This window comes from Hyla sarda, chromosome 6 (genome assembly GCF_029499605.1).
Source record: "Hyla sarda isolate aHylSar1 chromosome 6, aHylSar1.hap1, whole genome shotgun sequence".
NCBI lineage: Eukaryota > Metazoa > Chordata > Amphibia > Anura > Hylidae > Hyla > Hyla sarda.
In genome coordinates, this window is record NC_079194.1 from 37,070,741 (window position 1) to 37,096,045 (window position 25,305).

The window sequence follows — 25,305 nt, forward strand, 5'->3', positions numbered from 1 at the left end:
GAGTCATGGTGGTCAAGTACGACAGCTGGTGATCTTGTTGGGCAATCTGTCGGGCTTGCTGGGCGACCAGTGTGGGGAGGTCGGCGACAACAGGCAGAGGAACTTCAGCGGGATCCATGGCCGGATCTACTGTCACGATGCCGGCTGGCAGGAGGTGGATCCTCTGTGCCAGAGAGGGATAGCGAGGACCGTGCTAGTGGACCGGTTCTAAGACACTACAGGTTTTCACCAGAGCCCGCCGCAAAGCGGGATGGTCTTGCTGCGGCGGTAGTGACCAGGTCGTATCCACTAGCAACGGCTCACCTCTCTGGCTGCTGAAGATAGGCGAGGTACAAGGGAGTAGGCAGAAGCAAAGTCGGACGTAGCAGAAGGTCGGGGGCAGGCGGCAAGGTTCGTAGTCAGGGGAGATAGCAAAGTTCTGGTACACAGGGTATAAACACACAAAAACGCTTTCACTAGGCTCTAGGGCAACAAGATCCGGCGAGGAAGTGCAAGGGAGTAGACTAGATATAGCCAGGAAACAGATGGGAACCAATTAAGCTAATTGGGCCAGGCACCAATCATTGGTGCACTGGCCCTTTAAGTCTCAGGGAGCTGGCGCGCGCGCGCCCTAGAGAGCGGAGCCGCGCGCGCCAGCACATGACCGCAGGAGACGGGAACGGGTAAGTGACCTGGGATGCGATTCGCGAGCGGGCGCGTCCCGCTGTGCGAATCGCATCCCCAACGGCCATGACAGGGCAGCGCTCCCGGTCAGCGCTGACCGGGGAGCTGCAGGGAGAAAGGCGCCGTGAGCGCTCCGGGGAGGAGCGGGGACCCGGAGCGCTAGGCGTAACAGTTTTTTCCTGAATAACCCCTTTAAACTTGAAGAATGCCGATTTCCCGGGCACCTGACGCAAAACCGGTGGACCTCCCGAACATCACATGCCATTTATAATGTGTGACAAAGAGGAATCCTGTATCGACACCAAGAGAGGAATTTATCGACTAGCATATACCTGCAGAATTTCTTGTTCGGTGTGTTTTTATTTTCTGCATTGCGCATTTATTTATTTTATATCATATAATTTTGTGTTATTTTTATGTTGTCTGCGTTGGCTTCATCATTTTTCTTGTTGTGCGATTCCAAGGGGCATGGTTAGCAGATACACTGGTTGATGTAGCCAATATATCAATTGTGCAAAAATTATTTTTGTGCAAATTTTTGCACAAATGTGCTCCAGTGACCAGCAGGCGTAGTAATGTGTGTGAGCTTTTCACCCTGTTTTGCACTATCCTCGGGCTTCCTGTCATTAAAGGGGTACTCCACTTCCCCAGCATTTGAAACATTTTGTTCAGAACGGTGGGAGCGGGCTGCAGGGGCCTTGACGTCACGGCCACGCCCCTCATCACATCACGCCACGCCCCCTCAATGCAAGTCTATGGGAGGGGGCGTGGCATCCGCCATGCCCCCTCCCATAGACTTGCTTTGAGGGGGCATGGTGCGACATCACGAGTGGCGAAGCCGTGACGTCATGACCCCTGCAGCCCGCACCCACCGTTCGGAACAAAATGTTTCAAATGCTGGGGCAGTGGAGTACCCCTTTAAAGCAAATTTGTGAAGTGAAGTGCAAAAAATATAAATTTGATGCACCAACTGGGAAAGCCACACACATGCCCAGAAGGTTCTTCATTGCGCCAAACTCTGTGCTAATTACAATTTTGCCCCCAAGTAAACCTGCAGCATTTGCATTTGTAAGAGAGATTAACTACCCTACAATTCTCTAGCTATTCAATGGATTATAGGGTTAAAGGGGTACTTGTGTGGAAAACATTTTAATTAGTTAAACAGATTTTTTAACCCCTTAAGGACTCAGGGTTTTTCCGTTTTTGCACTTTCGTTTTTTCCTCCTTACCTTTTAAAAATCATAACCCTTTCAATTTTCCACCTAAAAATCCATATTATGGCTTATTTTTTGCGTCGCCAATTCTACTTTGCAGTGACATTAGTCATTTTACCCAAAAATTCACGGCGAAACGGAAAAAAAAATCATTGTGCGACAAAATCGAAAAAAATACGCCATTTTGTAATTTTGGGGGCTTCCGTTTCTACGCAGTGCATATTTCGGTAAAAATTACACCTTATCATTATTCTGTAGGTCCATACGGTTAAAATGATACCCTACTTATATAGGTTTGATTTTGTCGCACTTCTGGAAAAAATCTTAACTACATGCAGGAAAATTTATACGTTTAAAAATGTCCTCTTCTGACCCCTATAACTTTTTTATTTTTCCACATACGGGGCGGTATGAGGACTCATTTTTTGCGCCGTGATCTGAAGTTTTTATCGGTATGATTTTTGTTTTGATCGGACTTTTTGATCACTTTTTATTCATTTTTTAATGTTATAAAAAGTTACCAAAATACGCTTTTTTGGACTTTGGAATTTTTTTGCGCGTACGCCATTGACAGTACGGCTTAATTAATTATATATTTTTATAGTTCGGACATTTACGCATGCGGCGATACCACATATGTTTATTTATTTATTTTTTTTACACTGTTTTATTTTTTTTATGGGAAAAGGGGGGTGATTCAAACTTTTACTAGGGAAGGGGTTAAATGAACTTTTTTTTGCTTTTTTTTTGCAGTGTTATAGGTCCCATAGGGACCTATAACACTGCACACACTGATCTTTCATCCTGATCACAGGCGTGTATTAACACGCCTGTGATCAGCATTATCGGCGCTTGACTGCTCCTGCCTGGATCTCAGGCACGGAGCAGTCATTCGTCGATCGGACACCGAGGAGGCAGGTAAGAGCCCTCCCGGTGTCCGATCAGCTGTTCAGGACGCCGCGATTTCACCGCGGCGGTCCCGAACAGCCCGACTGAGCAGCCGGGATACTTTCAGCTTCACTTTGACCGCCGCTTCTAAAGGGTTAATACCACACATCGCCGCGATCGGCGATGTGTGGTATTAGCCGCGGGTCCCGGCCGTTGATTAGCGCCGGGACCGTCGCGATATGATGCGGGATCGCGGCGCGATCCCGCTTCATATCGCGGGAGCCGGCGCAGGACGTAAATAAACGTCCTGCGTCGTTAAGGGGTTAATTACTTCTTTTGAAAAATCTTTACCCTTCCAGTACTTTTTAGCAGCTGTACGCTACAGAGGAAATGCTATTCTTTTTGAATTTCTTTATTTGTCTTGTCCACAGTGCTCTCTGCTGACACGTCTGTCCGTATCAGGAACTGTCCAGAGCAGGAGAAAATCCCCATAGCAAACATATGCTGCTCTGGACAGTTCCTGACACGGACAGAGGTGTCAGCAGAGAGCACTGTGGACAAGACAAAAAAAAAATTAAAAAATAATTGAATTTCCTCTGTAGCATACAGATGCTAATAACTACTGGAAGAGTAAAGATTTTTTTTTTTTTTTACTGCAGTATGTTTGTTTTCAATTTACATTGTGTGTCCTCACCTTAAGGGGTTATAAATATCATCCTATTATGAATTTGTGTGGAAGGGAAGTATCACACAACACCTATGGGTCCCAGAAAACCACACTTATTTTCAATACTTGGTCCCACAACTTCCATCCTGCCTGATAAGGCTGCTACAAACTGGTTGATAATGAATGGAGAGGTGCCCATTCATGTCTACAAATCTCCATTAAAGGGGTACTCCCATGGAAAACTTTTTTTTTTTTGTTAAATCAACTGGTGCCAGAAAGTTAAACAGATTTGTAAATCACTTCTATTAAAAAAAATCTTAATCCCTCCAGTACTTTTTGGGGGCTGTATACTAAAAAGAAATAATAAAAAAAAAAAAAAGAAATGCATTTCCTCTGATGTCATGACCACAGTGCTCTCTGCTGACATCTCTGTCCATTTTAAGAACTGTCCAGAGCAGGAGAAAATCCCCATAGAAAACATATGCTGCTCTGGATAGTTCCTAAAATGGACAGCAGAGGTCAGCAGAGAGCACTGTGGTCATGACATCAGAGGAAATGCATTTCTTTTTTGGATTTCTCTTTAGCATACAGCCCCTAAAATGTACTGGAAGGATTAAGATTTTTTAATAGAAGTGATTTATAAGGTTAAGTTTCCACTTAGTTTTTTTTCTGGCAGTTTTTGGAGATCTGCCACTGCAGTTTTTGAGCCAAAGTCAGAAGTGGATCCATAAGGGAGGAGAAGTGTAAGTCCTTCCTTTATATGTCCTATTCCTTTTGAATAAACTTCTGGCTTTGGCTCAAAAACTGCAGTGGCAGATATCCAAAAACTGCCAGAGAAAAAACTAAGTGGAAACTTAGCCTAAATCTGTTTAACTTTCTGGCACCAGCTGATTTAAAAAAAAAAAAAAAGTTTTCCATGGGAGTACCACTTTAATGTGTATGGGAATCACCCACTCATCTCCATCCTGGAGATAGATGGGCCTCAGAGTTGGGCCTTGGTTCTGTAGATAGTTGTGGGGTCTCTAGTGTTTGTATTTTTTGGGAAGTGTCGTTTTAGGGGTCTGTTTTGGTGTGATGGTCTGGTCCGGAATTTGAATTTATTTTAGGGCCTGATATTGAGTGAACTGTTTGGTTTTTCCTTCGGTTATAATATCACAGTTCAAGGACTACATATGGATTGTCAGACAGTGGCAAGTAGTATGGTCAGGGATTGCCATATTTCCCCAAGGTACTTGTCATATGTAGGGACCAGGTTTCAGGAGGTGTATATCTTATGCAGGAAAAGCTGGATGAGATATGGGAAATCCAGGAAAGAGTTAAAGGGTACCTCTCATCAAATAAACTTTTGATATATTTTAGATTAATGAATGTTGAATAACTTTCCATAGCTTGTTAATGAAAAATATGCTTCTTTCTATTGTATTTTTCCCGATCAGTCCTGTCAGCAAGCATTTCTGACTCATGCTGGAGTCCTAAACACTCAGAGCTGCCAGCCTGCTTTGTTCACAGCCAAACAGGCTGTGAACAAAGCAGGCTGGCAGCTCTGAGTGTTCTCCTTTGTGAACAAAGCAGACTGGCAGCTCGTAGTGTTTAGGACTCCAGCATGAGTCTGAAATGCTTGCTGCCAGGACTGGTAGGGAGACCCCTAGTGGTCATTTCTTCAAAGTGGAAAATTAAATAGAAAGAAGCATATTTTTTAATAACATGCAATTGTAAAGTTATTCTGCCTACATTAATCTATAATATATCACTTTTTTTTTTGATGAGAGGTACCCTTTAACCTGTTCAGGACCCATGACGTATGCATACGTCTTCACACCCTGGGTCTTAAGGACCCATGACGTATGCATACGTCATGGCGTTTTCCGGTCTCTGCCGCTCGCCGGGCAGAGATCGGAACTGGATGCCTGCTGAAATCCTTCAGCAGGCATCCAGGGCAAACGCCGAGGGGGGCCATGTAGGCCCCCCATGTCGGCGATCGCCGCAAATCGCAAGGGAAATCGCCCTTGCGATCTGCGGCGATACCGGGCTGATCGGGTCTCTGGGACCCGACCGCCCGGTAATTTCGCATGATCCCGGCTGTCACAGACAGCCAGGACCATGCTGAAGTATCGGAGCGAGGTGGCAAACCTGCCACCTCCTCCGATCCCCTGCGATCTGTCGGTTAGTTAACCGACCAATCGCAGGAGGGGGGGGCGGTTACTTCCTCCCGTCCTGCCCGGCCCCTGTAAGTCCGGAGAGGACGGGAGGAAGACCGGAGGACGCGGCGGGGGACGGGGGAGTGCTGGGGACCGGCCCCGGTACTTACCTCGTCCCTGAAGACCCGGATCCCTGCGATGAAGACGGCGGCGGCGGCGACAGGTGAGTAGATCTTCAGCCGCGGTCGGGCCCTTTACAGCAATGCACATCGCCGTAAAGCGACATGCATTGCTGTAATAGGACCCTGTAAACTACAACTCCCAGCATGCCCAGACAGCCCTTGGCGTCTGGGCATGCTGGGAGTTGCAGTTTTGCAACATCTGGAGGTACACAGTTTGGAGACCACTGTGCCCTTCCAGATGTTGCAAAACTACACATCCTCAGCATGCCCTTACTGTCCAGGCATGCTGGGAGTTGTAGTTCTGTAACATCTGGCCCTTCAGATGTTGCAGAACTACAACTCCCAGCATGCCTGGACAGTTTTGGCATACTGGGAGTTGTAGTTTTGCAACATCTGGAAGGGCACAGATTGGGAACCACTGTATTAGTGGTCTGCAAACTGTAGTCCTCCAGATGTTGCAAAACTACAACTCCAAGCATGCTGGGAGTTGTAGTTCGGCAACATCTGGCTCTAAAGATGTTGCCGAACTACTACTCCCAGCATGCCTGAGAATGTTTGGGAGTTGTGGTTTTGCAACAGCTGGAGGCACACTGGTTGGGAAACATTGTTTCCTAACTCAGTGTTTCCCAACCCGTGTGCCTCCAGCTGTTGCAAAACCACAACTCCCAAACATTCTCAGGCATGCTGGGAGTTGTAGTTTTGCAACAGCTGGAGGTCCCCCCCCTGTGAATGTACAGGGTACATTCACATGGGCAGGGGGCTTACAGTGAGTATCGGGCTGCAAGTTTGCGATGCAGCAAATTTTGCGCGGCAGCTCAAACTCGCTGTAATCCCCCCGCCCGTGTGACTGTACCCTAAAAACACTTCACTACACTAACACAAAATAAAATAAAAAGTAAAAAACACTACATATACACATACCCCTACACAGCCCCCCTCCCCTCCCCAATAAAAATGAAAAACGTCTGGTACGCCACTCTTTCCAAAATGGAGCCTCCAGCTGTTGCAAAACAACAACTCCCAGTATTGCCAGACAGCCGTTGACTGTCCAAGCATGCTGGGAGTTTTACAACAGCTGGAGGCACCCTGTTTGGGAATTACTGGCGTAGAATACCCCTATGTCCACCCCTATGCAAATCCCTAATTCAGGCCTCAAATGCACATGGCGCTCTCACTTTGGAGCCCTGTCGTATTTCAGGGCAACAGTTTAGGGCCACATATGGGGTATCGCCGTACTCGGGAGAAATTGCCTTACAAATCTTGGGGGTCTTTTTCTCCTTTCACCCCTTATGAAAAGGTGAAGTTGGGGTCTACACCAGCATGTTAGTGTAAAAAAAATAAACTTTTTACACTAACATGCTGGTGTTGCCCTATACTTTTCATTTTGACAAGAGGTAAACGGGAAAAAAGCCCCACAAAATTTGTAACACAATTTCTCCCGACTACGGAGATACCCCATATGTGGGCGCAAAGTGCTCTGGGGGCGCACAACAAGGCCCAGAAGGGAGAGTGCACCATGTACATTTGAGGTGATTTGCACAGGGGTGGCTGATTGTTACAGCGGTTTTGACAAACGCAAAAAAAACAAAACCCCACATGTGACCCCATTTCGGAAACTACACCCCTCACGGAATGTAATGAGGGGTCCAGTGAGAATTTACACCCCACTGGTGTCTGACAGATCTTTGGAACAGTGGGCTGTGCAAATTAAAAATGTTGTACAGCCCACTGTTCCAAAGATTTGACAGACACCAGTGGGGGGTAAATGCTCATTTTATGCCTTGTTACGTTCCTCAAGGGGTCTAGTTTCCAAAATGGTATGCCATGTGGGGGTTATTTTGCTGTCCTGGCACCATATGGGCTTCCTAAATGCGACATGCCCCCCGAGCAAAATTTGCTCTCAAAAAGCCAAATATGACTCCTCTTCTGAGCATTGTAGTTCGCCCGTAGTGCACTTCAGGTCAACTTATGGGGTACCTCCATACTCAGAAGAGATGTGGTTACAAATTTTGGGGGGTATTTTCTGCTATTAACCCTTGTAAAAATGTGAAATTTGGGGGGAAACACACATTTTAGTGATTTTTTTTATTTTTTTTTTACGTATGCAAAAGTCGTAAAACCCCTGTGGGGTATTAAGGCTCACTTTATTTCTTGTTACGTTCCACAAGGGGTCTAGTTTCCAAAATGGTATGCCATGTGGGGGATTTTTGCTGTTCTGGCACCATAGGGGCTTCCTAAATGCAACATGCCTCCCAAAAACCATTTCAAAAAAACGTACTCTCCAAAATCCCCTTGTCGCTCCTTCGCTTCTGAGCCCTCTACTGCGCCCGCCGAACACTTTACATAGACATATGAGGTATGTGCTTACTCGAGAGAAATTGGGCTACAAATATAAGTATACATTTTCTCCTTTTTCCCCTTGTAAAAATAAAAAAATTGGGTCTACAAGAACATGAGAGTGTAAAAAATGGAGATTGTGAATTTTCTCCTTCACTTTGCTGTTATTCCTGTGAAACACCTAAAGGGTTAAAACGCGGACTGAATGTCATTTTGAATACTCTGGGGGGTGCAGTTTTTATAATGGGGTCTTTTGTGGGGTATTTCTAATATGAAGACCCTTCAAATCCACTTCAAACCTGAACTGGTCCATGAAAAATTGTGAGTTTGGAAATTTTGTGAAAAATTGGAAAATTGCTGCTGAACTTTGAAGCCCTCTGGTGACTTCCAAAAGTAAAAACACGTAAATTTTATGATGCAAACATAAAATAGACATATTGTATATGTGAATAAAAAAAAAAAAATTATGTGGAATATCCATTTTCCTTACAAGCAGAGAGCTTCAAAGTTAAAAAAATGCAAAATTTTCAAATTTTTCATAAAATGTTGGGATTTTTCACCAAGAAAGGATGCAAGTTACCACAAAATTTTACCACTATGTTAAAGTAGAATATGTCACGAAAAAACAATCTCGGAATCAGAATGATAACTAAAAGCATTCCAGAGTTATTAATGTTTAAAGTGACAGTGGTCAGAATTGCAAAAAATGGCCGGGTCCTGAGGTGTAAAATGTCTGGGTCCTTAAGGGGTTAAATCTCTTGCAAAACTTAGCTAGCTAGGGACTTATGGTAAGGCCCCTTTCACACTACAGGTATCATCCTGTAAAAAAAAAAACTCCATTATTTCTCCCGGCAAAAAGTCCTGAAAATGTCCGGCAAAAAATCCCATCCATAAGTCTTATTTTCAGACCTGGATATTTATGGAACAGAAGGCAGGAATGGCAGTGGTGCCTTTAATTCAGGTTTTCAGACAAGTCCTGATCAGCACAGGTGCTGAATCCAGCTGTCCACTGGGGGATAAAACTAGATGAAAGCCAGTCTGCTAGGAAGGCTGAGAGGAACCTCAGGAACTGGTCACAGCAGGAAAAATTAACAGCTTTAAAACAGGATTAGATACATTCCTGGAACAAAATAACATTAATGCTTATGAAGAAATATAAAATCCCATCCCTTCCCCAATATCGCGACCCTTCAATTCCCTGGTTGGACTTGATGGACGTATGTCTTTTTTCGACCGTACTAACTATGTAACCTAACCCATAGGTTTGAATTGGACTTTGGAACACTGCAGCCTCAAAGATCAAAACTGTGTGACACGTGGTAGTGGTGTGAGGTGACACCTTTAAAGTTTGTTTTGTAAAGTGGGCAGATCTAGGTCACTTATAAAATGTTTAGGTTTTGTGTCAATGTCAATCCGGCTGTATACTTTGTTTTTTGACAATAATCTGCAGAAGAATCCCTGCATTTGAACAGTGTCAGTGTCCTAGATTGGTGTTTACTGCTGTTTGCCCATTGTTACCGAGCTAGACTCCCATAGGATCCAAAGAGGCGTTCTGCCATTCCCCTGTGCATGTTATAGAGGGGGGGGAGGGGGGGGGTCCTTTGCTTGGGACTCACCACTATGTGCCAGAATAAACAGCTATTCTGACCAATTGTATGGATTGAATCAGTTTATAATGTTACATTTTCTCTGCAATGATTGGCTTCACTGAGTAATAGGACTGCGCATATTTGATGCGCAGGATTTGAAGCTGCAGATTTATGTTCTTTGGGAGAAATTCATCAAAACCTGTGCAGAGGATAAGTCGAATAGTTGCCAATCGCAACCAATTAGATCGCTTGTTTGATTTTTGAAGGCCTCTAAAAAATAAAACAAGTGATCTGATTGGTTGCTATAGGCAGCTGGTCAACTTTTCCTCGGCACAGGTTTTGATGAATCTCCCCCTTTGTGTGCACACTGTGATGAAGTATAATGGACATACCTAGACAACTGGGTGCTTCTTCCCAAACATTTTCCACACACTTAATAACCTTGTTTCCTTTAAGAACATAGTCATTCGGGCATTTATATTCCATAGTTTCACCAGGCTGATAGTTTTTCTTTAGCTCCCCCACAGTCTCTCCGAATAGGATTGCCGGTGGGTGACCACAAACTTTAGCAGTTTCTGAGGGAAAAAAAAGATAATTGAGCGAATATACATGTATATTTGGATATAATAATTGCAAAACATATCAATTTATATTCGTTTTTTTCCCTTAAGGATAACATAATTGAAAGACTTGTCTGTATTGCGTCAATGTCTGTGGTGTTCTACTGCTATGACTTATGATTTTATTTCAAAAATCGATTGCACAATACAAAGACACTTCCTCGTTTCCTCTCTGAAGTTTGGCCATGTGGCTGTGCACATGCTTTCCCACAATCCCAATTACTAAGAGGCTTACTCAGCCTTACATCTGTAAAGGGGTTATCCAGGGAAAAACTTTTTTTTATATATATATATCAACTGGCTCCAGAAAGTTAAACATATTTGTAAATTACTTCTATTAAAAAAATCTTAATCCTTTCAGTACTTATGAGCTTCTGAAGTTGAGTTGTTCTTTTCTGTCTAAGTGCTCTCTGATGACACGTGTCTCGGGAACTGTCCCGTTTAGAAGAGGTTTGCTATGGGGATTTGCTTCTAAACTGGGCGGTTCCCGAGACACGTGTCATCAGAGAGGATTTAGACAGAAAAGAACAACCTTAACTTCAGAAGCTCATAAGTACTGAAAGGATTAAGATTTTTTAATAGACGTAATTTACAAATCTGTTTAACTTTCTGGAGCCAGTTGTGATATATATATATATATATATATATATATATATATATATATAAATAAATATATATATATATATATATATATATATATATATATATAAACGGGATGAGTATTTAACTATAAATACTCATCCCGTTTAGTTGGTCTAAGGCCTCTCATCTCAGCCAAGCCAGATTACCCTGCTCTGTACTGACGAGGGGCAAGAACCCCGAAACAGCTGTCTGCAGATGGGTGCTCTTTCCTTCTGGAGAGAGAGTTCTGGCTTGGCATTAATCCCGATTAGCTTTTTATATTCCGTAACTGGAGCTAAGCTGATATCGGGGGAACATCGCCTGAAAAGGTGATGTAATGAGCTGATTTGCATATTCCCCTATTTATATATATAAATCGTGAAAGGGGTGGGGCTATGACATCACGAGCTCCCGATGCCGGTTCCAGCGTTCGGAACAGTCTGTTCCAAACACTGATCAGCGGAGTACCCCTTTAACTAGTCCAAAAAGACCCAGGCCTAGGGTGTGACTATATGTGGGGGCGGCTGGGGATAGGAATTATCTTAGGACAGTACTTCTCAAAGAGGGGGGTGTCCCAAACGCTAGACAGAGCCGCCTCACCTCACACCTAGGAATGATTTATAACAACCTGAGCATCGCTGCCAGATCAGTGTTATCTAATGAGGAGACAGACACGTCCTCCATCAGCTTCAGATAACATTGGGGATGCTGATGGAGACTCTTCTGATTCAATAATGCAGAGCTGGCGGCGATGATCAGTTTGTCAAAAATTCTATGTGTGAAAGGGAGGTGGCTATCACCATTCACTAATTCACTATGGGGGGAGATTTATCAAAACCTGTCCAGAGAAAAAGTTGCTGAGTTGCCCATAGCAACTAATAAGATCGCTCCTTTCATTCTTCAGAGGCCTTTTTTTTAAAAAAATGAAAGAAGCGATCTGATTGGTTGCTATGGGCAACTCAGTAACTTATCCTCTGGACAGGTTTTGATAAATCTCCCCCTATATGTATAGAGGTCGCCCCCTCTCCCACTTCCCTGCATTCTTGAGGCAGCTTTCAGTGGCACCTCTGGAGTACCCCCCTCCCTACACTTTGTCAAGGACAGAATTGTCATAATCTTACTTTTAAAGTTTGGCTGTTGCAGCCATGATTGTACTAACTGGAATTTACTGGGGAAGGGGTGGATCTTAAAAAGGAAAAGGGTTTTGGTTTTTGTTTGACTGATTAATGGATTCAAAAAGTGGGATCTTGATAAGATTATGGGGGTTCATGAGTTTAGTCAGGCCTAGAGTAGCACAAAACCTTAACCCCTTAAGGACTCAGGGTTTTTCAGTTTTTGCACTTTCGTTTCTTTGCACTTTTCATTTTACCCAAAAATTCACGGCAAAACGGAAAAAAAAATCATTGTGCGACAAAATCAAAGAAAAAACACAATTTTTTAACTTTTGGGGGCTTCCGTTTCTACGCAGTGCATATTTCGGTAACGATGACACCTTATCATTATTCTGTAGGTCCATACGGTTAAAATGATCCCCTACTTATATAGGTTTGATTTTGTCGGACTTCTGGAAAAAATCATAACTACATGCAGGAAAGTGTATACGTTCAAAAATGTCATCTTCTGACCCCTATAACTTTTTATTATTCCACATACAGGGCGGTATGTGGGCTCATTTTTTGCGCCGTGATCTGAAGTTTTTAACGGTACAATTTTTGTTTTGATCGGACTTTTTGATCACTTTTTATTCATTTTTTAATGGGATAAAATGTGACCAAAATACGCTTTTTTGGACTTTGGAATTTTTTTGCGCGTACGCCATTGACCGTGCAGTTTAATTAATGATATATTTTTATAGTTCGGACATTTACGCACGCGGCGATACCACATATGTTTATATATTTTTTTATTTACACTGTTTTATTTTTTTATGGGAAAAAGGGGGTGATTCAAATTTTATTAGGGAAGGGGTTAAATGACCTTTATTAACACTTTTTTTTTACTTTTTTTTTTGCAGTGTTATAGGTACCATAGCACACACTGATCTCCTATGCTGATCACTGGCGTGTATTAACACGCCTGTGATCAGTGTTATCGGCCCTTGACTGCTCCTGCCTGGATCTCAGGCACGGAGCAGTCATTTGTCGATCGGACACCGAGGAGGCAGGTAAGGGCCCTCCCGGTGTCCTGTAAGCTGTTCGGGACGCCGTGATTTCACCGCGGCGGTCCCGAACAGCCCGACTGACTAGCTGGGATACTTTCGCTTTAGAAGCGGCGGTCAGCTTTGGCCGCAGCTTCTAAAGGGTTAATACCGCACATTGCCGTGATCGGCGATGTGTGGTATTAGCCGCGGGTCCTGGCCGTTTCGTCCTGCGTCGTTAAAGGGGTACTCCGGCGGAAATCTTTTTTTTTTTTTAATCAACTGGTGCCAGAAAGTTAAACAGATTTGTAAATTACTTCTATTAAAATATCTTAATCCTTCCAGTACTTATTAGCTGCTGAATACTAAAGAGTAAATTATTTTCTTTTTGGAACACAGAGCTCTCTGCTGAATCACGAGCACAGTGCTCTCTGCTGACACCTCTGCTGCCAATTTTAGGAACTGACCAGAGCAGCATATGTTTGCTATGGGGATTTTCTCCTACTCGGGACAGTTTTTAAAAATGGACAGAGATGTCCATTTTTAATTCTCAACCATTCAAAACAAATAGCAGATGTGTTTTTATGTATTTTCTTCTCTGCTGAACCAGATTGTACATTTTATATGGATTGTAGTAAAAACAATCTATTTTCACCCATAAAACACAGAATCATTTAGAAAGTTGATATACATATGAATCATTTTGCACTTACCTTGATCAGCAAACCACCATTTGCATTTCACGTGTGGTTTTTGATCAGCGGTGTATTCTTTGTGGCAGGAATACTTTACTATCTTGCCAGGTGGAATGTGACTTCTTATTTTCTCAAGCTCTTTCTTGAAATCTATAATAAAAGTAAATTAATAAAGAAATTAATTAAGTCTCAATATTTCCTACATAGGAGAAAAAAAAAGATAAAATCCTAACTTTGCATTAGTGAGTTCGTAAATAAGCGTACGAGTAACCTCCTCCCTTAAATTGATCAGTTGCAGACGTATTGTTCAAAGATGTTTTACCTTATCTTACTTCACATGACGGTTATAAATAACGCTACATGGTGTGAACATATTCAGGTACAGAAGCAGACGATGCTAAACATTTAAATGATAACAAAGCAGAAAGGTTGACTGCAGCGCACCAGCGTATCCAATAAAAAGTTGTAGCTTTATTCCATAGATACAGTAACCGGTACAATAGTCATTGTAGCTATGGAATAAAGCTACGACTTTTTATTAGATATGCTGGTGCGCTGCAGTCAACCTTTCTGCTATCTGTTTGTTGGACCCAGGAACCGGGCCCCTGCGACCGCTTGCACCCACCATCTGTGCTTTACTACACTGGTGTGCTGCTCTTCTCTTCTATTTTGTATCCATCTATTTATCTCATATTTATCGATCTCATATCTATCTCATATCTAGCTATCATCTATCTATCTCATGTCTATCTACCTATCTATCTAGGAACAAAAAGATGACCGCAGCACTTCAAAGTACATATACTCGAGTATAAGCCAGCCCGAATATAAGCCTAGGCCTGTAATTTCACCCCAAAGACCTGGGAAAAACTTATTGACTCAAGTATAAGCCTAGGGGGGGGGGGAGAATACATCATTCCCCCTCCCCCTGTCACCCATCATCCCCTCCCCCGTCACCATCCCGAGTCCCTGTAATCATCCAGACCCCCATTATCCCCCCTTGTCATCATCTAGACCTTTGTCATCATACATACCCCCCTCTCTTGTTCTCTACTCACTTCCCCAGTTGTAACTCTGTTGGTCCTTCCCTAGCAGCCATCCATCGTCGCCTATCTAAGCTGCAGGGACTGTCCGGATTCCAAGGGGAGAGTTGAGCAAGTCCGGGCTGTCCATCTTGACCGGGAGGCCCTCTTCTCCGCTCCAGGCCTACCCCGTACTAGTGACGCTGCATTGATGATGCTGCGAAGGGACGTCCCTGTGCGGCTGCGTCAATGCAGCGTCACTAGTCCGGGGAAGGCCCAGAGCGGTGAAGAGGGCCTCCCGGTCAAGATGGATGTCCCAGACAGGCTCACCCTCCCCACTGGAATTCGGACGGTCCCTGCAGCGTAGTTGGGTGTGATGGACGGCCTGGCCCATCCCCCTCGCCACCCCCACCAGTATGCCTGCAATTTTTTTTCTTCACTCGAGTATAAGCCGAGGGGGATGTTTTCAGCACAAAAAATTACGCTGAAAAACTCGGCTAATACTCGAGTATATACGGGTATCAAAAATAAAAAGTGACTTTTATTACATGAACAGGCAAGTGTACTGGCACAATATGTAGCACTTTATGGGTGTATATACATGAGACTCAATGATGCACAAATATGAGTAGGGGTGCAGATTGTTGATTAAGAATAAGCACTTAAATTTGTTGTGAAGATACTATATGAACATATTTTTATACACTGATGTTTCCATAGACTTGCATTGAGGGTGTGTGACGGCACACAGGGCGAAGTCGTGACATCATGATCTTCCATCCCCGTGGTCGTGAGGAATTAGCCTGAGAGCCTCAAGAGCTTCCGGAAGCAGTTACAGGTGGGTGCTGCTTGCTATATGGCGGGGGTCCTCAGCGGTGGGACCCCGGGGATAAGATGTCTAGGGGCGGAGTTCCCCTTTAACTAAAATGTATCACTTATCCACAAAATAGGCGATAAATGTCTAATCACTGTGGCTCCCTGCGATCTCCAGGACAGAGCCTGGCTAGTTGCCCAATCCCCATAGAAGATCCACCCCCACCCTTGGAGATGGGACTCCCATTTCAGTCAGCAGACGAGTTTGAATACAAAAATCAGCTTACAAGGGCAACAAAAAAAACCATCTGTGTGCACCTCTATGATGTATCAAACAGACTCTAGCCCGTGATCTTAGGCTTTGGTTTCTCTGTTTCTAGCTGTCTACCTCCTGAGGAACCCCACTCTTTATACCTTCTGGGGGGAAATGCATAGAGGTTTTTCTTGTTATTTCACTGCGTCTTACCTTATCTATTGATATTTACATTTTTTGGGGGGGCATTATGTTTATTTCACATCTTGTACATATCTTTTATGTATTTCTTTGATATTGAGCATAACATGATGCATCATCGTAGGATTTAGGTGCACTACATCGGAGGGGGCGCCTGAGGGGGACATAATGGTTAGACCACTATAAATAGGGGTGTCCTTTCTAGGACACAGGTATTTCTCAGGTATTAGACATTTTATTGTATTATTTTTCCATGCCATGATCTAATGACCACTCTGTCGTGGGTATCTGTTTCATTTACTTGAGGCTTGTTTCTGTTTTGTAGTGCGTGTATTCCTATCTCCTATGTCTTTCGTGCATACTCGCCTGCTTGGTTAGCTTTGTTTCTAACATGATATGTATATAATTTTTTGCTATTTACCGTATTTTTCGCCGTATAAGACTCACTTTTTCTTCCTCAAAACTGGGGGGAAAAAGTCGGTGCGTCTCATACGGCGAATACACCCCTATCGCGGCGGTCCCTGCTGCCATCAACGGCCGGGACCCGCAGCTAATACAGGACATCACCGATCGCGGTGATGCCCTGTATTAACCCTTCAGACGCGGCGATCAAAGCTGACCGCCGCGTCTGAAGGGAAAGTGACACTAACCCGGCTGTTCAGTCGGGCTGTTCGGGACCGCCGCGATTTCACCGCAGCGGTCCCGAACAGCCCGACTGAATAGCCGGGTTAGTGCTTACAGGACACCGGGAGGGACCTTACCTGCCTCCTCTGTGTCTTCTCCGTTCAGGGATCCCCTGTATGGCCAGCGCTCTCCTTCCTCGTCATCACGTCGTTGCGCGTAACAATGTGATGACAGCGACGGAGAGCGAGGATACCCGGCCGGCAGCAGAGACGTTCCGGAGCGACGGGGACACAGCGACAGCGATGGAGCGACATCCAGGGCAGCAGTGACGGGTCCGGAGCGGTGGGGACACGTGAGTATTACCTCCTATGCAGTGGTCTTCAATCTGCGGACCTCCAGATGTTGCAAAACTACTACTCCCAGCATGCCCGGACAGCCGTTGGCTGTCCGGGCATGCTGGGAGTTGTAGTTTTGCAACATCTGGAGGTCCGCAGGTTGAAGACCACTATTGGGTTCAAAATCTAAATTTTTTTAGATTTTGCACCTATAATTTGGGTGCGTCTTATACACCGGTGCGTCCTATTGTTTATATTTAAGTTATGTTTTTAAAAGGGTCTTTTGTTGCACTTGTATGTTCACATCTCGGAACTTCAATGCGGAATTCCACTTGGAATTCTGCACAGAAATTCTGCTGCAGCAGAGTCCCGTTGAACTCTGCTGGAGCAGAATTTCCATGCCAGATATTTCTGGCACGGAAATTTCAAATTCTGTGTCTTTCAGCAAATCCGTACGGAATAACGCATAACGAATGGAATAACGCATAATGAATAATGCATAACCTATATATGAGACAGCGCATTCCCGTGTGGTCCTAGCTCTGGCATGTTATACTGGCAACCACAGTCTCCGGAATGTCCGCACAGAGATCTTACATGCAGACATTACAACATGTGAACATAGCCTTAGAGAAGTGGCTTTTTATAGAAGCAATCTAATTGGCTGCCATTGACAACTGCTCTGCTTTTGCGCTGAACAGGTTTTTGATAAGTCTCCCCCATAGTATTTTTAACCAATACCAGCGGTGGAACTGACACAAAGAAAATGGACAGATTTTCACCTTTTCTATGTCTGGTTAAAAATGCTGAGCAAAATACTATGTGTAAACACAAACCCTTAAATTTTAGCTTTAAAATGAATAAAAAATAAAAAATAAAAAAATTCTGCTTTCACATTCTCCTAATGGGACACTGAGTGCAGAATGATGGGGTAAACTTGATTTTGTATATTTTAGCTCAAGGCCTCAACAATGTATTCAGAAAGTCTTAAGTCCCTTTTACTTGTTTCACAATCTGCTCAGCAATTCCTCCTCCATAACACAATGCTACTAGAGTAGACAGAATTTTCAGGGTGAAAATAAAAGTATAAAATAAATATTACCGTATATACTCGAGTATAAGTCGACCCGAATATAAGCCGAGGCCCCTAATTTCACCCCAAAAACCCAGGAAAAGTTATTGACTCGACTATAACCCTAGGGTGGGAAATAGATCACCCCCCCCCCCCCCCCGTCATCATCCAGACCCCTGTCATTAAGACCCTGTCATCATCCCCCATTCATCATCACCGCCTGTCATCATCTCCCCCCTTCATCAATACCCTGTCATCATCCCCCTGTCATCATCCCACACCCCCCTTCATCATCACCGCCTGTCATCATCCCCCCCCCCTTCATCATCACCGCCTGTCAATGTCTGAACAGTGGTCATCAACCTGCAGACCTCCAGATGTTTCAAAACTACAACTCCCAGCATGCCCGGACAGCCATCGGCTGTCCGGGCATGCTGGGAGTTGTAGTTTTGAAACATCTGGAGGTCCGCAGTTTGAAAACCAATGCGGCCTTCGTCATCATCCAGACCCGCCCCCCCCCCCCCCCCTCTTTGGTTTTGTACTCACCTCCCCTCGGCGGGAAGGAAGGGTGAGCTGGTCCGGGCCATCTGTGCTGCAGGGACCGTCCCGTGGGGAGGGATAGTTGCTCTGGGCTGTCCATCTTCTCCCGGGGGGGCCTCTTCTCTGTGCTTCAGGCCCGGAATAGTGACGTTGCCTTGACGACGACGCACAAAGACGTTGAGCATGAACGTCCCTGTGCTTCGTCGTCAAGGCAACGTCACTATTCCGGGGCAGGGCGCGGAGAAGAGGCCCCCCCAGTGAAGATGGACAGCCCGAAATGACTATCCCTCCCTACCGGACGGTCCCTGCAGCATAGATGGCCCGGACCAGCTCACCCTTCCTTCCCACTGAGGGGAGGTGAGTACAAAACAAAAGGGGGGGGGGGGCTGGATGATGATGAAGCCGCAGTGGTCTTCAACCTGCGGACCTCCAGATGTTTGAAAACTACAACTCCCAGCGGCTGTCCGGGCATGCTGGGAGTTGTAGTTTTCAAACATCTGGAGGTCCGCAGGTTGAAGACCACTGAGGGCGGAGAGTTCACTCGAGTATAAGCCGAGGGGGTTGTTTTCAGCACGACAAATAGTGCTGAAAATCTCGGCTTATATTCGAGTATATACAGTAATACTTTCTTTCAACCTATTCTCCTTTTGGTTGACTGCACTGTGTAAACCTGGTCTTATACATAAACTCATGATAAGGTAAATAATGTCTCACCCTCGTCCATCTGTGGAGCTGCACATCCGATCATGGCAGATATGAGCAGAAGTAAGAATCCTGATGCAGACATTCTGAGATCTCCGGAACAGAGCAGAGATTTCTCCAGATTGTTGCTTCTCTCTGCAGAACCGAATGCTTCCACTAGGGAGGTAAAATGGGGAATATATTTATACATTTTTATGAAAGTCAACATCCTTGTTATTATACTGAAATTGATTAAACCATGCAGCACCTGATGTTTGTAAGAGCAGAAAAGTAAATACATTATATAAGGCCTGGGATGAAATAATCATATCAGACTGAGCATACATCATACGGATTCAAAATGAGATTTTGGAATATGTGGGAATTTTTGCCTTTTCATCCAAAGGCGCATTTGTGAGATCAGACCCGGATGTTGGAGGAGAGACACTGGCATATGATGTCCATTCCAGTTCATAATAAAGGTGTATGATGGCTTTGAGGTCAAGGGGTCTGTGCGGCCAGTCAGGTTCTTCCACTCTGAACTCCCCCAACCTTTCCTTTATGGACCTTGCTTTGGGCACTCAGAAAAAGAGGGCCAAACCTAAACTGTTCCCACAACTCTCTGGCACAATGCAGTCAGGCAGGTAGCATTCTCCTGGCAGTCGCTAAATTCTGACTCGTTCATCAGATGACAAAGAGAAATGTGTCACCACTCCACAGAACATTTTCACTGCTCCAGAGTCTAGTAGCACCTTGCTGTGAAAAAAAAATAGTATGACAAAAAAAGACTCCAGCTCACCATGGGTGCCATTAGGTCAAGGAGATACATCTGCAGGGAGCACGAGAGCGGAAAGCCGAGCCATATCCTTGGTGAACCAGCTGATCCAAGTAGGAGAAATGGGGAAGAGGGAACTCCAGCTCCACAGTGGCTAAAATTTTGCCTTTAATGGTACATGTTAAAAAGAAATCCAAAAATGAACAAAAAAGACAAACAGTGCTCTGGTGAGTTAAAAACCCACATCCACCAAGGTGGACGTGGGTTTTTAACTCACCAGAGCACTGTTTGTCTTTTTTGTTCATTTTTGGATTTCTTTTTAACACGGACCATTAAAGGTTAAATTTTAGCCATTGTGGAGCTGGAGTTCCCTCTTCCCCATTTCTCCTACTTGGATCGGCACCTTGCTGTACAACATTGGGCTTGGTGATGTATTGCTTACATGCAACTGCCATGAAAACCTTTACACTATAGAAAAGACCAAGTTGACTACCATTTATATAATTAAAAATTACCTTTTATTAGATTGCACTTAAAAACAGTATCTCAATAAAGTAATGATGTAAGCCAAAATTACAGACATAAACCAGCCAGAGTTACAAAAACAGCTACAATGTTATATTTCCATAAATGGAAATCCTCCATATGTAGTGATGACATTAGTATCAAGTATGGCTCAGAGACTAGGCATCATGGGAAGCACCATGTGGCATGTTCCTGTCCCCATATGGGGATCACTCCCACCCTTATTGTCACTGTAGCTAAATGTTAAGTATTAGGATCTATAGTCACTCACCCATATCAGTAGCTGGATTTGCGCCTGGACCCCGAGCGCGCTTCGCTCCTTCCTCAGGGATGAGAGTCTAAATAGTTGCCGCACTAGCATGCGTGAGTATAGAGGCAACTGCAGTTATAGCTGGTTGGAGCTATATAGTGTAATGCTATGAAAACCTACTGTATGCCTTGAAGCTCCTGACTGGGCACATTTTTTGTCATGACTTTAATTCCAGATGCGATTTGGTCTAGACAGATCCTGAGTCGGTAGAGTGTTGGCAACTTTTATACACAATGCTCCTCAACACTCGATCACTAAAGTATGAGCAGGCTCAGCAACATCAATTAGAAAAGGGGTGCTGCTATACGTATCAAATATAACACAATATCCAGAAGAAAAAGAAACACGTAAAACAGCGCACACCCATATAAGGTAAATATCAAAAAGTTCTCTTTATTAATACATTTATCAAAAAGACAGACAAGATCATTAAAAACACTTAAAAAGGCCAAAAGCAGCCAAAGCACAAAACGGGGTGAGCCCCCTCAACAAGGGAACCCCACCCAGGGCACCTGCCTATTACAATGCGTCAATAAGGTCACTATGATATACACATACGCTGCCACATAGTAATATATTCATCTCAATAGCCCATATACAACCTGTATTCTCATGTAGCATAGGTATGATAAGATGACACAGGACGGTTAATGGAGAAGTTACCAGGAAGGTGCCCCCCTAAAGACCCCACGCGTTCTGTTGCCCATCGGCAACTTCCTCTGAGGAAGGGCAACTTCCCCTGAGGAAGTTGCTGACGGGCAACGGAACGCGTGGGGTCTTTAGGGGGGCACCTGTCTGGTAACTTCTCCATTAACAGTCCTGTGTCATCTTATCATATGTATTAATAAAGATAACTTTTTGATATTTACCTTATATGGGTGTGCGCTGTTTTACGTGTTTCTTTTTCTTCTGGATATTGCCTCAACACTCGATGACCACACTTTGTAAAGAAATGTGGTCACCAAAGAAATGCGGTTCATCAGTGCTTCCATTTAAAAAAAATACAACTCACATTTGATGGTGAAAGGGCCGGACTGGCCTACTGGGATACCAGGAAAACTGCCGGTAGGCCTCTCACCCTGTGGGCTGGCCCAGGGGCCTAATCTCACTAACTGCCCTGTTCCTATCTATGTGGAGTCCTTCATACATTTAAGACATAGTGCTGTGAGCATGATTCTACATATTAATCAATGTCTAACACCTTTTAGTAGTAATATACACATTGTATGCCATTGTACACTCTGTGTCACTGAGAGGAATGTCTCATGGCATCACTAGCATGGGCAGTGCATCACTGAACATGGCCGTACTAGTGAAATGCCCAGAGACTGAGTGGATCAGATGACTGTGTTACAATGCAGCCAAGGAAACCAGTATCAGTGAAATGCCCAACAGCTAAGCAGATTACATGGACCAAGGATGGGGTAAGCAGAGACTCTGTAGCACAATGTAGGGATTTCACTGTGGGGTAAGTGCTGGGATCATTCTTGACACAGCCACAGGACACGTTCCTACTTCATTCAGCGGGCAAACAGTTTCTTTGTGCAAGTCCGGCCCCTCACCAGCTTTATTAGATAGGTTGCAGGATAAACAAAAACATAACACAGGAATCAAAACAAAAACCTAGACTGTCCAGCCACTAACTGTACCATACAGCATGCCCTGACTATAAACTGTAGGGCTTTTCCCTGCAAGGTAAAACATGCGTACTGCAACCTTTTACTCTCTGTTCACACACAGCATTTGCGGCCTCTTGCCTTTTGTTCACAGCCCCCTTGTCTGTCTCATACAAGAGAATGAACACTTCACCTGTGTTACCACAAGTTGTCACAGTCCTCTTCACTGTTGTGGGTCACTCACAGTGACTGACTGTGCGGGTAAAACACCCTTTCATTGCCCTCAATCCTGACTCAATACCACAGCAAGTATTCAGTTTTATGCATACAAATACACTCAGGCTCATAGATTCCAAATCTTAACAATTTTGTGCTATGTTTAACTGAACTTAATTTACAATTACAAAGTGACTTTAAACCACCAGAGATCTCACACCTGTCTGACATAGATGAATTGAAGAAGTCAGTCACTGGTGCCATTATGTACCCTAATTTGTCTAGAGTGGAAGCAGTAGCTTTGGAGAGCCTGGTCCATTGCTACACTCAAAACATTAAACCCGTAGACAAATGGGGTGGGATCATGGTTATGAACTGGATTTAGTACAAGAAGATGTATTGACAATTATTGGACCCTATGGCTTATCAAAAATTTTAAAGGCATCCAGTAAGAGATATTACTCCTAGTGTTGGGCACGAATATTCGTAATGCAAATTTTATCGCGAATATCGGTACTTCATGATTTTGTGAATATTTAACCCCTTAACAACCGATCGCGGCGATGTGCGGTATTAACCCTTTAGAAGTGGCGGTCAAAGCTGGCCGCCGCTTCTAAAGTCAAACTGAAAGTGACCCGGCTGCTCAGTCGGGCTGTTCGGGACCGCCGCGGTGAAATTGCAGCGTCCCGAACAGCTGACCGGACACCGGGAGGGCCCTTACCTGCCTCCCCGGTGTCCGATCGGCGAATGACTGCTCCGTGCCTGAGATCCAGGCAGGAGCAGTCAAGCGCTGATAACACTGATCACAGGCGTGTTAATACACGCCTGTGATCAGGATGAGAGATCAGTGTGTGCAGTGTTATAGGTCCCTATGGGACCTATAACACTGCAAAAAAAAAGTAAAAAAAAAAGTGTTAATAAAGGTCATTTAACCCCTTCCCTAATAAAAGTTTGAATCACCCCCCTTTTCCCATAAAAAAAAAAAAAAAGTGTAAAAAAAATAAAAAATAAACATATGTGGTATCGACGCGTGCGTAAATGTCCGAACTATAAAAATATATAATTAATTAAGCCGTACGTTCAATGACGTTCAATGCAAAAAAATTCCAAAGTCCAAAAAAGCGTATTTTGGTCTCTTTTGATACCATTAAAAAATGAATAAAAAGTGATCAAAAAGTCCGATCAAAACAAAAATCATACCGATAAAAACTTCAGATCACGGCGCAAACAATTAGTCCTCATACCGCCCCGTACGTGGAAAAATAAAAAAGTTATAGAGGTCAGAAGATGACATTTTTAAACGTCTAAATTTTCCTGCATGTAGTTATGATTTTTTCCAGAAGTGCGACAAAATCAAACCTATATAAGTAGGGTATCATTTTAACCGTATGGACCTACAGAATAATGATAAGGTGTAATTTTTACCGAAATATGCACTGCGTAGAAACCGAAGCCCCCAAAAGTTACAAAATGGCGTTTTTTTTTTTTCGATTTTGTCGCACAATGATTTTTTTTCCGTTTCTCCGTGCATTTTTGGGTAAAATGACTAATGTCACTGCAAAGTAGAATTGGCGACGCAAAAAATAAGCCATAATATGGATTTTTAGGTGGAAAATTGAAAGGGTTATGATTTTTAAAAGGTAAGGAGGAAAAAACGAAAGTGCAAAAACGGAAAAACCCTGAGTCCTTAAGGGGTTAAATATAGTGCCATTTAATTGTAATGAGGAATATTCGTTTTTTTTCCACCAATTGTTTATGCAAATTATATGCAAATTTTTAGGCAAATTTTCACATGGAAAATAAAGTGAACGAACATGGCGAATATGTGAATTATGCGAACATTGGACAAATAATCGTCAATATATTTGTGAAATATAGCGTATTTGAATATGGTCTCTGCTGCTCATCACTTATTACTCCCAAATTGGTCTTGTGACGTGTCTATGGTAAACTTAGAGGTTTCTTGGTTGTTAAATATCCAATTATACCACTCTTTCTATACTCTTTACATTGCCCAAAATCCATAAATCCTTCATTAATCCACCAAGGAGATCTGTAACAGAATCTGCCATCCTAGCCTCACTAAACATCACTAGTTAATCCACATCTATTAGTCACACTAGTAGCATGAATGCAATAAAAAGGTGTTAGACAACTTAGAGTATTCAACGGCAGCCAGAGATCTGTCAACCTCGAAAATGGGGTGCTATCTATGTCTCTTCTGTATAAATTGCCTACTTATGACAAAAGGTAAAAACTTCATTCATCCAGGCTTGTCCTGAGAGTATGTGTTACCAGGACCGGATCATCATGGGCGCTCATGGAGTGCCTTCTCCGGGCTCCTGGCCCACAGGGGGCCCCCGTCACATTCAGGACATACCTGTGTCCCAAAAAATCTTTTCAGGACACAAGAATGTCCCGGCAGTTACCTCTCTGTGGCGGCCCCCGCGTTAACTTTAAAAACGCAGGGGCTGCCGGGAGATGGCGCAGGCAGGAATGTCACTGACGTGCTGTGCGTGCACCTATAGACAAAAAGAAGAGCAGAGCATCGAGGAGGACACACGCATGGTA

At 43.9% G+C, this 25,305-nt stretch overlaps 1 protein-coding gene across 5 annotated transcripts in view; it reads right to left on the minus strand.

Moving 5' to 3' along the window:
• LOC130275486 (coagulation factor XIII B chain-like) overlaps nt 1–25,305 on the minus strand; it is an 89,483-nt gene that overhangs the window by 17,518 nt on the left and 46,660 nt on the right. For 4 of the 5 annotated variants that reach the window (XM_056523530.1, XM_056523531.1, XM_056523528.1 and 1 more), the window contains 3 exons: nt 19,326–19,469; nt 13,770–13,901; nt 10,071–10,253 (listed from right to left, as the gene is read on the minus strand). In XM_056523530.1, coding sequence (XP_056379505.1) covers nt 10,071–10,253; nt 13,770–13,901; nt 19,326–19,398 — 388 coding nt within the window. In that variant the 5' untranslated portion in view covers nt 19,399–19,469. Of the gene's footprint in view, nt 1–10,070; nt 10,254–13,769; nt 13,902–18,617; nt 18,732–19,325; nt 19,470–25,305 lie in introns of those variants that run through there. The other variant, XM_056523529.1, reaches the window with a different exon arrangement.